Here is a 13089-nt window from a genome sequence, read left to right as displayed (position 1 = left end):
ACTGCTGCAGCGGGACAGACAGGGGAAGGGGGAAGGTAGGACAGGCGGGGGGGAGTCAAGTAGACTCTCCCTTGCCACCTGCTACCTGTTTCTTCCTATCACCTGCCCCCCTGCCACTTGTCCCCACTAGCCCCTATTCCCCCATGCCTGCACCCCAACTCCTGCCTGCCCTGTGGCACCAGGACCACCTGAAACATATGGTCACTCTGGCCCCAGTCAAGCCATGCAATGGCTGCAGCAGTTTGGAGCCAGAGAATAAGGGTATGGGAGGAGGGATAGTTAGTGGATGCGGCTCTAAACCTAAGCCTGGGTAGGCAACAGAGTTGGAGCCACCGCAGCGAAGCCCCGTCCCCTTCTCTCCCCTCAAATCCAAGATGAGAAGTTTTTTCTCCCATATTAAAGGAGGGTAATAAACCTTGTCTTGGATTTGAGTAAATACAGTACTTCCAATTCATATTGTCTTCAGGATTCTTCATAGTAAGACACGCACAAAATCAGCTAGACAGTTAATTTTATTATCTATGTTATGTCAGTTTTATCAGCAACATGACAGTTTGATGCGACATTTTATCAATTGTGATAAAACTTCATATTCAGGACTCTCTCTATAGTTTATTTTTTCCCCTTCTATTGTACAGGTAAATACCAGCTGTCTCCAACGGTGAATATGCCCCAAGATGACATGGTTATTATTGAAGATGATAGATTGCCAGTACTTCCACCACATCTTTCTGACCAGTCATCATCTAGTTCTCATGATGATGTGGGTTTTGGAACAGTGGATGCTGGTGCATGGACTAAAGGCACAATTAATGAGTCCACAGACTGGTAAGATCAACCATAGAGCAGAAGTACAGTAATTCATGGTGATCATACCTTTTTCTTTAATATTAGCTACAGTGAATATCAATCTTCATTTTTAGTTGGTGTTCAGGCCCAGCATTTTCACATATTTAATTGCTACTATTTCAATAAGAAAATTGGCACAGGTAATTTTGATGGAGGTTTATTTTCTGATTTTACGTTTTTATGCAGTCTCAAAACTCATTTAGATAAATACGACTGATTTGTTATTAAGACCAGAGTCAGTATATAGCACTGCTAATTTGATTACTTAATATTAATCAGTTACCAACTGAGTTAGCTTTGGGTTTAATCAGAACAATCTGAACATTTATAGGACGGCATTGGTTAAATTTAAAAGCTTAAGGTTATGAAAAATTAAGGCAAAGCCCAATGGGAAAAGTTCATTTACAATTCTCTCTGTAAATAGAATCTATCTTCATAATCCATATAACCATAGTCTATATGACATTCTAAGTGTCCATCTGTATTTAAGGTCTTACAGCACATCACCATTAGCCTTTTATGACATGGTACATAAGAAACAATGTAACTTTAAAATATTTTTTTTGGAAATGGGAGTTCTTAATTTAGGCCTGCTATATGTTCATGCTCACATAATGTGACTAGTTAAGAATTCCTTATTATTTAGGACAAATGAGATTCATTATGTGCGGTATTCTGATTGATAAACAGAGTATTGGTTCCATGTTTTTAAAACACGGAAACCAAATTTTCTCACATTTTAATCTTCCAATAAAAGTAATTTCTATTAATATTGGATTAAATCTGTGATCTGAGTACGTACATGGAAATTTTTATAAATGAATCACAATGACTAATGCAATTGATTCTATTACTGGCTTGTTTGTTGTCCCTTATAAAAGAAATACCACATATTGCTTAGCTAGTTCTGTTAGTGTGGGTCTGTGAGAACTGTGCATTAATTTGCAAGTCTTGTAATTATAAACAGCAATAGGCAAATTATGAGACTTCTCTCTGGTACTACTTCCTAATGTTGCAGTGATAATTAATGCAAAAGGAGTGACGTATTAGAATGTTCTTATTTCTCCCATCCCCTGGGTGCATTATAAATGTGTCAGCAATATCTTAATAAAACAGATTCTGATTTGCATGTCAGCTGCTTCTTTTTTTTTTATATGAAGTGTATTTGGATTGCTGTCCTGGGATGGCTTTTGCTATTTCTGTGCACTCTTTGAATTATTATATTAAAAAATAACTTTTTTGCCTTTTATTTTGTTTTTCTGTTAATGTTGAGCCTGTTCTCAGAAAGTCTTACCTGTGATTTGGGTCCTTGAAAAGTCCATCTGTGTCTTTTGTAAAAGCTTTAAGAGCTGAAAATCTGAGGTTTTTAAAAATAGAATCCCACTCAAGACTGCACGTAATGGGTTATCTCTGAGTGAATTTTTCAGCTGAACATGGGAGGAAAACCTACAGCATAAAGTAAAAGCCATTTTTTAATCTGCACATTCATGGTTGCAGTGTAACTTACTTTTGTTTCCAGAAAAGTGTATGAATAGTAACAATAAAGAATTTGGGATTAAATATTCTGAGATTCATTTTGTGCAAAAACCTTGACATTTCTATTTTTATGAGACATTGTTAGGGTCTTTAGATACAGTTGCAGTTAAAAGAGCAGATCAGTTTAGTGCCTCACTCATCTATAATGCATTGGTTGTAAATAAATAAATAAATAAATAAACAAGCAAATAATGAACTAAATAAGTAAATAGCAGTAGAAGTAGATTGTTGCATTAATTTCCTGCTGCTAATGGATGAAGGAAGACTTGTAAAATGAAGGTGCATTGTATGATTTTGCTGGAAGGCACAAAGGGTAAAGCTAAGAATATGGATGAAGGGTTATCCAAACAAGAATGGCAGCTGTTCTGAATCACAGCAGAAAACGTAAGCTTTTCCAGCCTGACAATATCTCTCTAATCCTTGATGAAAATGTTATGAAAACAAAGGGGCAATAAGACAGGATTAATAAGTGGAATTTTAATAACATTGAGGGTCAGAAGACGGTTACATTCTTTTAAGAATCAGCTGTCATTGCAGAAATCTTATTTGTTAAGTATGCTAGAATATGGTAAATTGTCTTTGGCATTGCTTTAATGAGTTGCATTAATATAAGACAGAAGGTGACTTTAACATCTCTGAGAAATATTAAAATTAGCTATTTTCTGGATGTTAGTTTCTCTGCTGTGCTTGTTGACTTTTCAACTTACGGATCTTTACCATATGGATGTTCATTTGAGTATTATTTGGCAAACATATGTGTTTAAATTACTGTGATTTTGGTATTTGTTAATTACTAGGATATATTTTTGCCTCATTAATATATTTTTTTACAATGAAGGCTGGACATTAAAACTTGTGGAATACCATGACATTCTAATATCTCCAGTGAAGGAGAGCTTGTAAAAGTGAGAACTGTATTGCTTTGAGATCTGAATGAAAGTTTAATCTTCAGGGGGGTTTTGCAGGCATTAAATAATTAGTCCTTATAAGGACCTCTGAGTGTGATAACTGCAGATGAGGAAGCTGAAAAGCAACTGAGAGATGACATGATTTGCCCAAGGATTTAGAATGGGTGTTAGAAGAACTGGAATTAGAGCTCAGGAAATCCTGGTTCCTGGTCCCAGTTTGGACCTTGTCTTTCTTTTTATAATCTGTCTGATGCATTTGAAGTTTTATTTTACCATCAAGGTTTAGTATATTGATAAGACTTTAAATGAATATCTATAACCAGTGTTGAATTTACATGAAAATAATATTAATCTTTGTAAGGAACATTACAACCCTGGTTGAAATGAGCAGTGATATGAGGAAGATCACACCAGCAAAGGAACAGGCAGCCAAGACAAACAGTATTAGAAATTCATTCCTTGGAAAGAAAGAAGCACATAATCCATTCTGTTCAACAAGATAAAGCTGGTCATCTCTAACTTGTGCAAGCTGCATTAACAAATGTTGGTAGAGGAATTTCTCATTTAACAGCAACAATTTTCTTCCTTAATACCAACACAAATCACTGTAGTCTTCAGAGGCAACAGGGCTTAGTTGCAAGCCAGAAAATCTTGTGTAGCCTTTGGAAAGTCATTTATGATCTGATTATGAGAGATGAAGAACCTTGTAAGTTCATTTGAAGTAATTTAGGACACATTTTCAAACTGATGTGAGCCATAGTCATCTCAGAATTCCAGTACTGAAGATACCAAAAATATGGTTGTGTCTGTTTTTCCTTTCTGTACCATGGGGGTTAAGTAAATTTAGTCACACGGGCTAAGGACAGACAGTCAAAAAGCCTGAGCCTGAATTGATTTAATCTTTGCAGGCTAGTCTAACTTACCTAGATTGAATCAGTTTGCAACTGTACAGACATTCCCTCTGGACTGAAGAAATGCAGACACATGCCTGTAGTGGCTCAGGCTAGAAGCCAGGGGGCACTAGAGCAGCCCTCCTTTCTCCATAGTCCTGAGCTGAGTGCGGGGCAGGGTGTGGCAGGCTCCAGTTAGGGAGGAGTTTAAACCCCTACCCTGGCCTGCACAGTCCCAGGCTTTTTCCTGCTCACTGCTCAAGTGTTGCTACCCCCAGATCCCAGCTAGCACTATGAGGCAAATGGGGTGTGTGCAGTGCATGCATCTGTTGATGATACTGAGCTTTTCAATCTCCCTCTCCCTGCTTCTTCATATTGCCTGCAAACCTGACAGGCGAGGGAGCCAGCAGGGAGCTGATAACATAGCGTTTATCAGCCCATCAACAAAGCAAAAGCCTCTCAGTTCAAGCTCTTAAACAGCTTTTTTTCAAGGAAGGAATGGAGGGACATAACAGCTGGCCTGTTGATTAGCTTCAAAAAGCCCTAAATGGACACTGTTCTGTCTGCTTGTCCCAGTGAAATTGGAGACATGCACACACAGGCCTTTGCACCTCTCAGCATTAACTTGCATACCACATGCTGGCAAGGGTCTGTTAGGCTGGGGTCTGTGCTGTGGGAGATGGGAGGAAGGGAGGGGGAGATCTGTGCTTCAGCAATGAGCGCCAAAGGGGGCGGGCAGGGAGAAGACCCTGCTGTGCCTGCATTCTCTGCTGGAGCTCAGGCTAGGGAGTGGAGGGGCAGGGCCAGCCCTGTTCCCTGAAGCAGACATCTGGGATGCTGGGGGACTGGTTAACTTAAACCAGGAAGGGATCTGGGACAGCTATTGCATAAACCGGTTTGACCCAAATCAGTTAAGTCTGGTACTACATTCAACCAGGTTTATCTTAAACCAGTTTTAGCCATTTTGAAACTGGTTTGTGTGCAGTGAACCTATGTTCTGTTACAGGTTTAAACCAGTTTTTGATCACTTAAACCAGTTTATGTGTAATATCTGTTCCTAGCCATGATAGTATTATAAGGATTAAATAGTTATGTTTTGTAACAATTTAAAATCAGTAAAAGCTTTCAGCATGTGCTGAACCTGGGGCCTTGGGTAGCACTGATATAGGTATTCTAGAAATTGTTGCAGTAATTAAACATAAGGACTATGGGCCTGAACCACAATCTTTGTTGTCAAGAAGTAGGCTCAAGGCCTCTGTTAAGTTAAAATATTACATGGTTATCACATGCATATATATATATACCTTTTCATTCATAAACACATCTCAAAACCTATTTGTGTGCTACAAAATAAACCAGTGCATACCTACAGGGTACAAACCTTTAGACTGAAGTTTTCAAAGCTGTTGAATTTGGATTCTGAAATCCAATTAAAATTAACAGGCATTTGCCATCTAAATCATGCTAAAAGATCTGCCTTCCTCCTCTTAATGTTTTTGTGTACAATACCCAGGTGGTATTTTGACAACAGGTGATTTTCTAAATTAGAGTATATGTCAAAGCATTAAAACTTTTGTTATTGCAAAATTAAAAACACAAGTGGGCTATTAGCTTGTTTCCATTGAGCAAAATACGTGTATTATTCTCTACCCTAAAATGGTAAGTACATTACAAAAAAACAGTAAAAGTGATACATATCAACTTGCCAGAGAGAAATGACTGTTATAGATTGTGAACCACATTTTGGATTTTTTCACTTGTTATTGGGATGCATCCAAGTATGTTACACTTAGGCTTTGACTTCAAAATTTTGAACATTTGGTATCCACTAATGGAAATAGATGCATCAGATGAGATTTAATTTCTGCTCAAAATTGTATAAATGGTTAATTGTCCAATAAAAAAATCTCACCCACAAAAATCCTTGCATCGCTAATTAATGTGATTTTTGTTGTTGTTGTGAAATTTGGGGCAATAATTTCTCTCTCTTTTTTTTCTGTGTGGGAGGGCATTGTAGAGAATGTTCCATCCCTGGATAGTTTTGCGTGTTCTACTTTTTGTCTGTGGAAGTCAGAGATTGGATCTAAATCCTTAAGTCCTTATCTGGGCTTTCATTTACCATGGCTATTGTGGGATATATTCTAATTTGCAGAACTGGGAGGTTCTGGGGACTTCAGCCTATGTGCCATGGTTCGTAAAGCAATCTCCTGCCCTTCATATCCTTACATATTCATATCTTTACTTATAAGCTAATGCCTGCCTCCTTTGTCCAGTTAGATATAGGTGAAGCTATAGGCAGGCAGTGTTATAGGAAAGACATCTTTATGAAGCATTCTGTGTGACAGCACTGCAGTGTAAAAAAAATTACACTCTTTCTAGGTTGTCAGACTAAACTGGCTTCCTTTGGCAACATTTACTCTTTTTCTTCAAATGCACTCCTGATTTATCAGCATTTCACAAGCAATAATGAATTTATCCTCCCAACATTCCTGTGAGGTTGTGAAGTCTTGTGAGCCCTGTCTAATAAGGATTTAAACAAGCTGAGCAACATTGCACAGGAAGTCTATAGAAAAGGCAGGAATTGAATTCAGACACCTGGAGTCTCTGTTCAGTGCTTCACCAGCAGACTATTCCTTCTCTTCATCCATTCTAAGTTTTTAACTGTGGGGGTTCAGAAAAATGTAAATAAGCTTCAGAAGTGATAGTTCATAGTTGTCCTACCGAATAACAAAATGGGATTTGATTCTTAACTAAAGGGGTTCAATAATTTCATATTTCAAAGGATCAACCTCTACATATTCTTAAGAACAAGAGATCATCTTTATACACGTGCTCAAAAATTATTCCTGTATTACACCTGTAAACTCTTTACTGCATGGGTTGAGGTTGCTTATACTTCGGTTAAACAATTCTTTCATCATAGTTTACTAAGCTTGTAAACTCCAATACTTTTTTTAATTTAGCTTAGACACAGCAGACCAGATCTGTCCTCAGTGAAACCACTGAAATTAGGGTAGTTAATATAAAATTGTTTGCTTTATCAGTTGGTAGAAATTATGTGACAAGTAAAGGCTTTATGCCACAGACTAAGGAGGTTTCATTATCTTGATAAATGTCTGCCTGATTTTTTTTTTTTAATTTTTTTCCCCCCTCCCTACAGCACTCTTAGCCCAGATGTTGATCCAGTGCTTGCCTTCCAGCGAGAGGGTTTTGGACGACAGAGCATGTCAGAAAAGCGCACAAAGCAATTTTCAGATGCCAGTCAGTTGGAGTTCGTTAAAACACGAAAATCCAAAAGCATGGATTTAGGTAGTGAGTGATTTTTTTTTTTCCCCTTTAATTATTTTAAATCCCAAAATATAGATTTTATAATTCCAAATGAATGTTTTATATGCAGAGATTAGATGTGAATGTGAAATGGAATGGTATAAAGTACTTTCAGCACGAATGGCTAAATGACCTCTCTATGTTCATACACTTCTAAAATGTCTACCCATTTATTTATTGTGAACCTGCAAAATAAATATAAATATACATGAATGTCGTAGAAGATGAAAAAGTTAACTTAAAACATTTAAAAAAAAATCATGACCACTTCTGTTGAGTTGACATTGGGAAGATAGTAGTATTGCTACTTCATCCTGGTAACTAAAATAGCATTCACCTTTCTTTCCTATTTGGCCTTGGCCTAGCATACAGTCAGTCTTGCTGAAAATAATGAGGACATGAATGGGTGCACTAGCGGTTTATTTGAAAAATGGAAGAATAAGGAGTCCTTGTTTAGGGCCAACTGAAATATATATGCTAGAAACCCAATGTAGCAGCAATCAGGAAAGGCATTATGTTTTAAGTGCGGAAGTGATTGGTAATAAACCACTTGATAGGTGTCTATAGGTCTGTCAGTGGTTTCAGATTTTGAAGTGCAGAATCTAGTAACCTAAAACAACAAATTTTGGGACTTTAAACTTTAAGTGATCAGAATTAATCAAATGTAATAAGAGCTTGTTGCTTCATAATATTTGTGGGTATCTTCACTAAAGTTCTTAATTCACCACCTTCATGAAAGGACAGTAAGGTTGGTGGTTTTGACTTGCCTTGGCCAGTTGTGATGTCCTAACATGTAAATAACATACTGTACTTGCCTGTGATGTGAAAATGACTGACAAATTGCATGATGGTTACTAGTTTGCTGCCGTTTTTATTGGGAACATTTGCTTAATGTTGCAGATTATATGCATGAAGTGTGACATTGCCAGAGCCCCCTAACTTAAAGAGAATTGGAATGTTTGTTGCATGTGGGGCATGGGCACTAACTGGGCTAACCGTTATACATTTACCTTTTAACAGTAGCTGACGAGACTAAGCTCAGTACAATGGATGACCAGAAAACAGGTAAGAATTGACAGTAAGGCTGTTGCTATAGAAACCTTGGTCAAAGCATCTTACCACAATTACAGAACTGCCAATCAAACTGCATGGAAACATGAATATTCCAATACTTGCATGGCTGTTTTCTTTTGTTGTGGATAATCAAGTTATACAGAAGAGAAGAAAATTCTAAAGAGGTAAATATCTGAATAGTAAATTCAGATGGATTATACATTATGACTACAGGTAAACACCAGTTCCTGCCTTCTTGAAACTCATACATATTCACTACTGTTTTGATTTCCTTTTTCTTTGAAAAATCTTGAAGTTTATTCTTCTGGCCTTGAACTCTAATTTACAGTGAGATGGTTTAAAAGAGCTGATTGTTTAGCTACTACTGTATTAATACAATTTTTGAGTAATTATTTTAATTCTAAAGCTTCTATTTTTCCATTAAGTGGCTATCAACTACATATTGTAAGTCTGAGTTGTAGATTATTAGTACAAGTTTATTTGCCTTGAGTATTCAAAACACAGCATAGTACTGAAACAAAAGAATATGCAAATAGAATCTGTTCCATATACCACTCATGGTAACACATGCCACACAACAATTATGAAAAATAGCTTTTAAAGCATATTTTTTATTAGTAATTAAAATAATGCACCCACTGCAATTATGATTCTTTATGATTTATTAATGCAAGTTAGCTTTTGACCTTTGGAATGCTATTTTAATTAGACTAGATCCAGAGAAGATAGTAACATTACTTATCTCTAATTATGAACAATTCACCTTTTAAACCTAAAAATATTACATATTTTAGCATGAATCAGGGAATAGGACATTCTATACAATATTTATGATTAATAGCTTACAAGTGATTCTCCAGTTAACCATATTTTCAAGGTAAATACTGCACTGGAAACGATATGTAATGAAGTGATAGGAAGATAACTTTTATGGCTAAGTACAGACAGTCAAAAACCCTGAGGCTGAATCAGTTCAGTCTTTGTAGGTTAGTCTAAACTGTAGAGATTAAACTGAGAAACACCTGGACAGGCATTCATTTCTGATTCAGGTAATGCAGCCACATACCTCTGCAGTGGCTCAGATCAGAAGCCTGGGGGATGGTAGAGCACAGCTAGCATGGAGTGTGTGTTCATTTCCTCTTCCTGCTGCCCCTGAGGTCTCTGGGATTTGCAGTTCAGAATTACAGCAGCAGGACTCTTCAGCATTGCTCATTCTTCTTCCCGCTTCCACATGCCTCTGGGATTTGTAGTCCACAGTTGCAGCTAGCAGTAAGTTTGAGCGAGGGAAGGGGTTTTTAACTCCCCTTCTGGGCCCCGGGCCCCAGACCCCAGATGGGGTTTGCCTTGGGGGGGGGGAGGAGGGAAGGAAACAGTCCTTGCCACTCCTTAACCCTTCTTAGCTGGAGCAGACTGCACAGCCCATCTGAGGGCTGGAAAGCATGCTGAGATGCTGGGGGACTGGGACTTAACTTGAACCAGGAAGGCGTTTGGGATAGAAGTTTCATAAACTGGTCTGACCCAAATCAGTTAAGTCTGATACTATATTCAACCAGGTTTATCTTAAACCAGTTTCAACCATTTTGAAACTGGTTTATGTGCACTGAACTTCTGATCTGTTACAGTTTTAAACTAGATCCATATCACTTAAACAGGTTTGTGTGTAACTTCTGTCCCTAGCCTATATGACAATAGAAGTAAATCTTTCTGACTCAGAACACAATCTAGGAAAGATTGTGTTGTATATCTATTGAACTTTACAAATTGAGTGTCCCAATGCACTAAATGCAATGGAATTACACTGTTAATAACAGAGGTAATGTGTAAGTGTTGATGGGGTGGGGGGGGGCACAACTCCACACTGCTGCTGCCAGGTGCTTGTCTGAACGGGGTACAGCCCCACTGTCAGTGCAGAAATCACCCTGCTGCCATCGTCCCCACAGCTGCTAGATTCTGGCTGTACCTGGGCTTCAGCCTGTGCTCCACCATCAGCGCAGAAGTCTGGGGTGGCACATGCTCCCCTGTGCCACCACAGTGTGTCACCAATAGTTAATAAGGTTATATGTTTATATTTTTGATGCATTGGAGCCTTACAATCAATTCTGCAACTTAAAGTAACTAGTACTCCTGGAACTAGCTGCATTGGTCATGTGCATAAAAACTTCAAGATTGGACTCTAATTTATCCAAAATGGATTTCAATATTTTTTAGCTTGCTGTTGAATAAGAATATGACAATAACTGGTTAAAAGCCTGTATTTTCAATAAGAAAATATCTCACTTAGATTAAAAGGCACATGACACTTTAATCTGCAAACCATTCTCTGTGGAAAACAGGGATTAACTCTCCTGAGGACCAACCATTTGGGTTCACCATTATACCTCTTGGCTCGTGGGCTAAATAACTAAATCAACTTTGGTGTCTGGAAAAAGGAAAGTTCATTTATTGTGTTCTTAGTTTATTTTTCCATGGTGTTAACCAGAATCTGTATATAACCAGTGGATTTCTCCCGTTAGTAATGATGGATGTGGTAGTTTAATGAACCACATGATGCAGTTTGTCTGAAAATTTTTCTGTCAGGTTACAAAAGACAAATGTTTAATATGTTTGGTAAACTATGTTTTGATGAACAATGTAAAGCAGAGAATTTTAGTGAGTATTTACTTTAGAAAAATAACCTCAAATGAAGTAAAAAGTGCAGTTGGGTTTAATAATATTGGTTGAAATGGAAAGTAAAGTTCTCCCAACATGCGCTACTATAATAGATTTTTAATTATTTTTCTTCTGTCAGTTCACTTGAACTGTCTAATCCTTTCAGTGTTTACAGTTCATTCCAGAGGTTAGAAGCATATTCAGTAGCAATTGAGCATGGCTCACTTATCCAGCCTTAAGCGTATGGTAACTTCATTTGGTTGGCATGTCCATGTGCACCTTGTCAAGAAGCTCAAAAGTGCCTTTGAGAGCTTATGGAAATCACTTGTTTTTATTCCTGGTGAGTTTTTTTGTGTGTAGCCTCTTTAAAAAATAAAAAAGAAGTCCCCAAAACCAAAACAAACAAATATGTTTTTAGAAGTGGATGTAATTGTCAGATTGTACTTCCTGAAAGCCAGAACTGTTGCTATTATGGTATGGATCAAACTAAGAATTGCATATCAAACTTAATAGTGTTGGTGTTGAGAAGTAAATTAGTTTAAATATTTATTTTGGCTGTCCCAAAAACAATTAATAAAATGTCTCTTGTGGCTTTGCATAAGTTTACAAATCAGAAAGGACAGATTTTTATCTACTCAATATCTGATGCTTTGTAGTTGCATTGTTAGCTTTTAACCATTTATCATAAAATGTTGCAGGAATAGGAACTGGGAATTAACTCCTTGAATTTAGCTGCTGATGATATTAGTTTTGTTGTTAACGTTTTCAGATTCAAAATAATTTTTAATAGTTGGAGTATTAAATAATTTAAGTGAGGAACTTCAATTAAAATTAATTTTATGGACCTTTTAAATTAACTGGTGATAAAGGAAACATCACACATCCTGTGACTGAGTGTGTGTGGATTTTTTTGTCTTTGCAAATCACCAGCAAAGTTATGGCAGCATATCAATTCTTAATATATTATCAAAGGAGGAGAAAGTCTAGTTTAGTTGTAAGAGCAGGGAAACTCAACATCAGGGAAGGGAAAATAGAGTCTGAAAGAAGTAAAAGAAGTAAAAAGCATGCATAATATTGAGGAATATGTCTCCATGGGTACACATGTTCTGTGTGGTAATATAGATGCTTGTGCAATATATATGCATGTAAATGTGAAGGTTTTTGTATCTAGTGGCAAAAAAATGAGTGAATGAGCACTTAGCTACTGTGATCAAATAGAAGAAAGACACAGGCAAGGAGCTCATGAGGTCTACTGTGAGGAGGGTGTGTGGGCTCAGATGCATGTGTATGTTGAAGTTATTAAGTGTTTGGTAGGGGACTGTGCTTCTCCTAGTGTGTAGGATGAAGCAGGGAAATGTGCATGTAGTGGAGGGGTACGTGGTATGTATCCATAAGCACATAAAAAAATTGCCATTCACTGGGTCAGACCATATGTCCACCTATCCCAGCATCCTGTGTCACAGTGGCCATGAGTAGATGCTGATGGGGAGATGAACAAGGTATGTCCAGATGTTTCCATCCTCTGCTGCTCTCTCGCTGCAGTAGGAAACAAAGAAGTGAAAGAAGTGCATAGGTAGCCATGCAGACATGAGACTTGCCCTGCCCTGCTTACATAGTGTTGGTTGTGACTGTGGACTACAAATCCCAGAGGCACCTGGAAGCAGGAACAGGAAGTGATGAGCAAACATACAGAGTCCTGCTGCTGTGAGTCTGGACTACAAATCCCGGAGACCTTGGGAGCAGCAGGAAAAGGAACGGCCCATGCTGGCTACATGCCGGAAAGCTGTGCTCTATCACCCCCTGGCTTCTGGCTTAAGCCACTGAGGACATGTGGCTGCATTTCCTGAATCAAAAGT

The 13089-nt window shown here is 37.8% G+C and overlaps 1 protein-coding gene across 14 annotated transcripts in view; it reads left to right on the top strand.

Annotated features, from left to right (window-relative positions):
- The window catches only part of PARD3 (par-3 family cell polarity regulator), a 723581-nt gene that overhangs the window by 493481 nt on the left and 217011 nt on the right, over positions 1-13089 (top strand). For 10 of the 14 annotated variants that reach the window (XM_059729155.1, XM_059729148.1, XM_059729150.1 and 7 more), the window contains 3 exons: positions 639-828; positions 7344-7495; positions 8531-8575. In XM_059729155.1, the coding sequence (XP_059585138.1) occupies positions 639-828; positions 7344-7495; positions 8531-8575 (387 nt within the window). The remainder of the gene's footprint in view (positions 1-638; positions 829-7343; positions 7496-8530; positions 8576-13089) is intronic. The other 4 variants (XM_059729152.1, XM_059729145.1, XM_059729143.1 and 1 more) reach the window with 3 other exon arrangements.

This window comes from Alligator mississippiensis, chromosome 5 (assembly GCF_030867095.1).
Source record: "Alligator mississippiensis isolate rAllMis1 chromosome 5, rAllMis1, whole genome shotgun sequence".
NCBI classification, from domain to species: Eukaryota; Metazoa; Chordata; order Crocodylia; family Alligatoridae; genus Alligator; species Alligator mississippiensis.
Note: the sequence above shows the minus strand (reverse complement) of the source record. Positions and strands in the feature narration are given on the sequence as shown.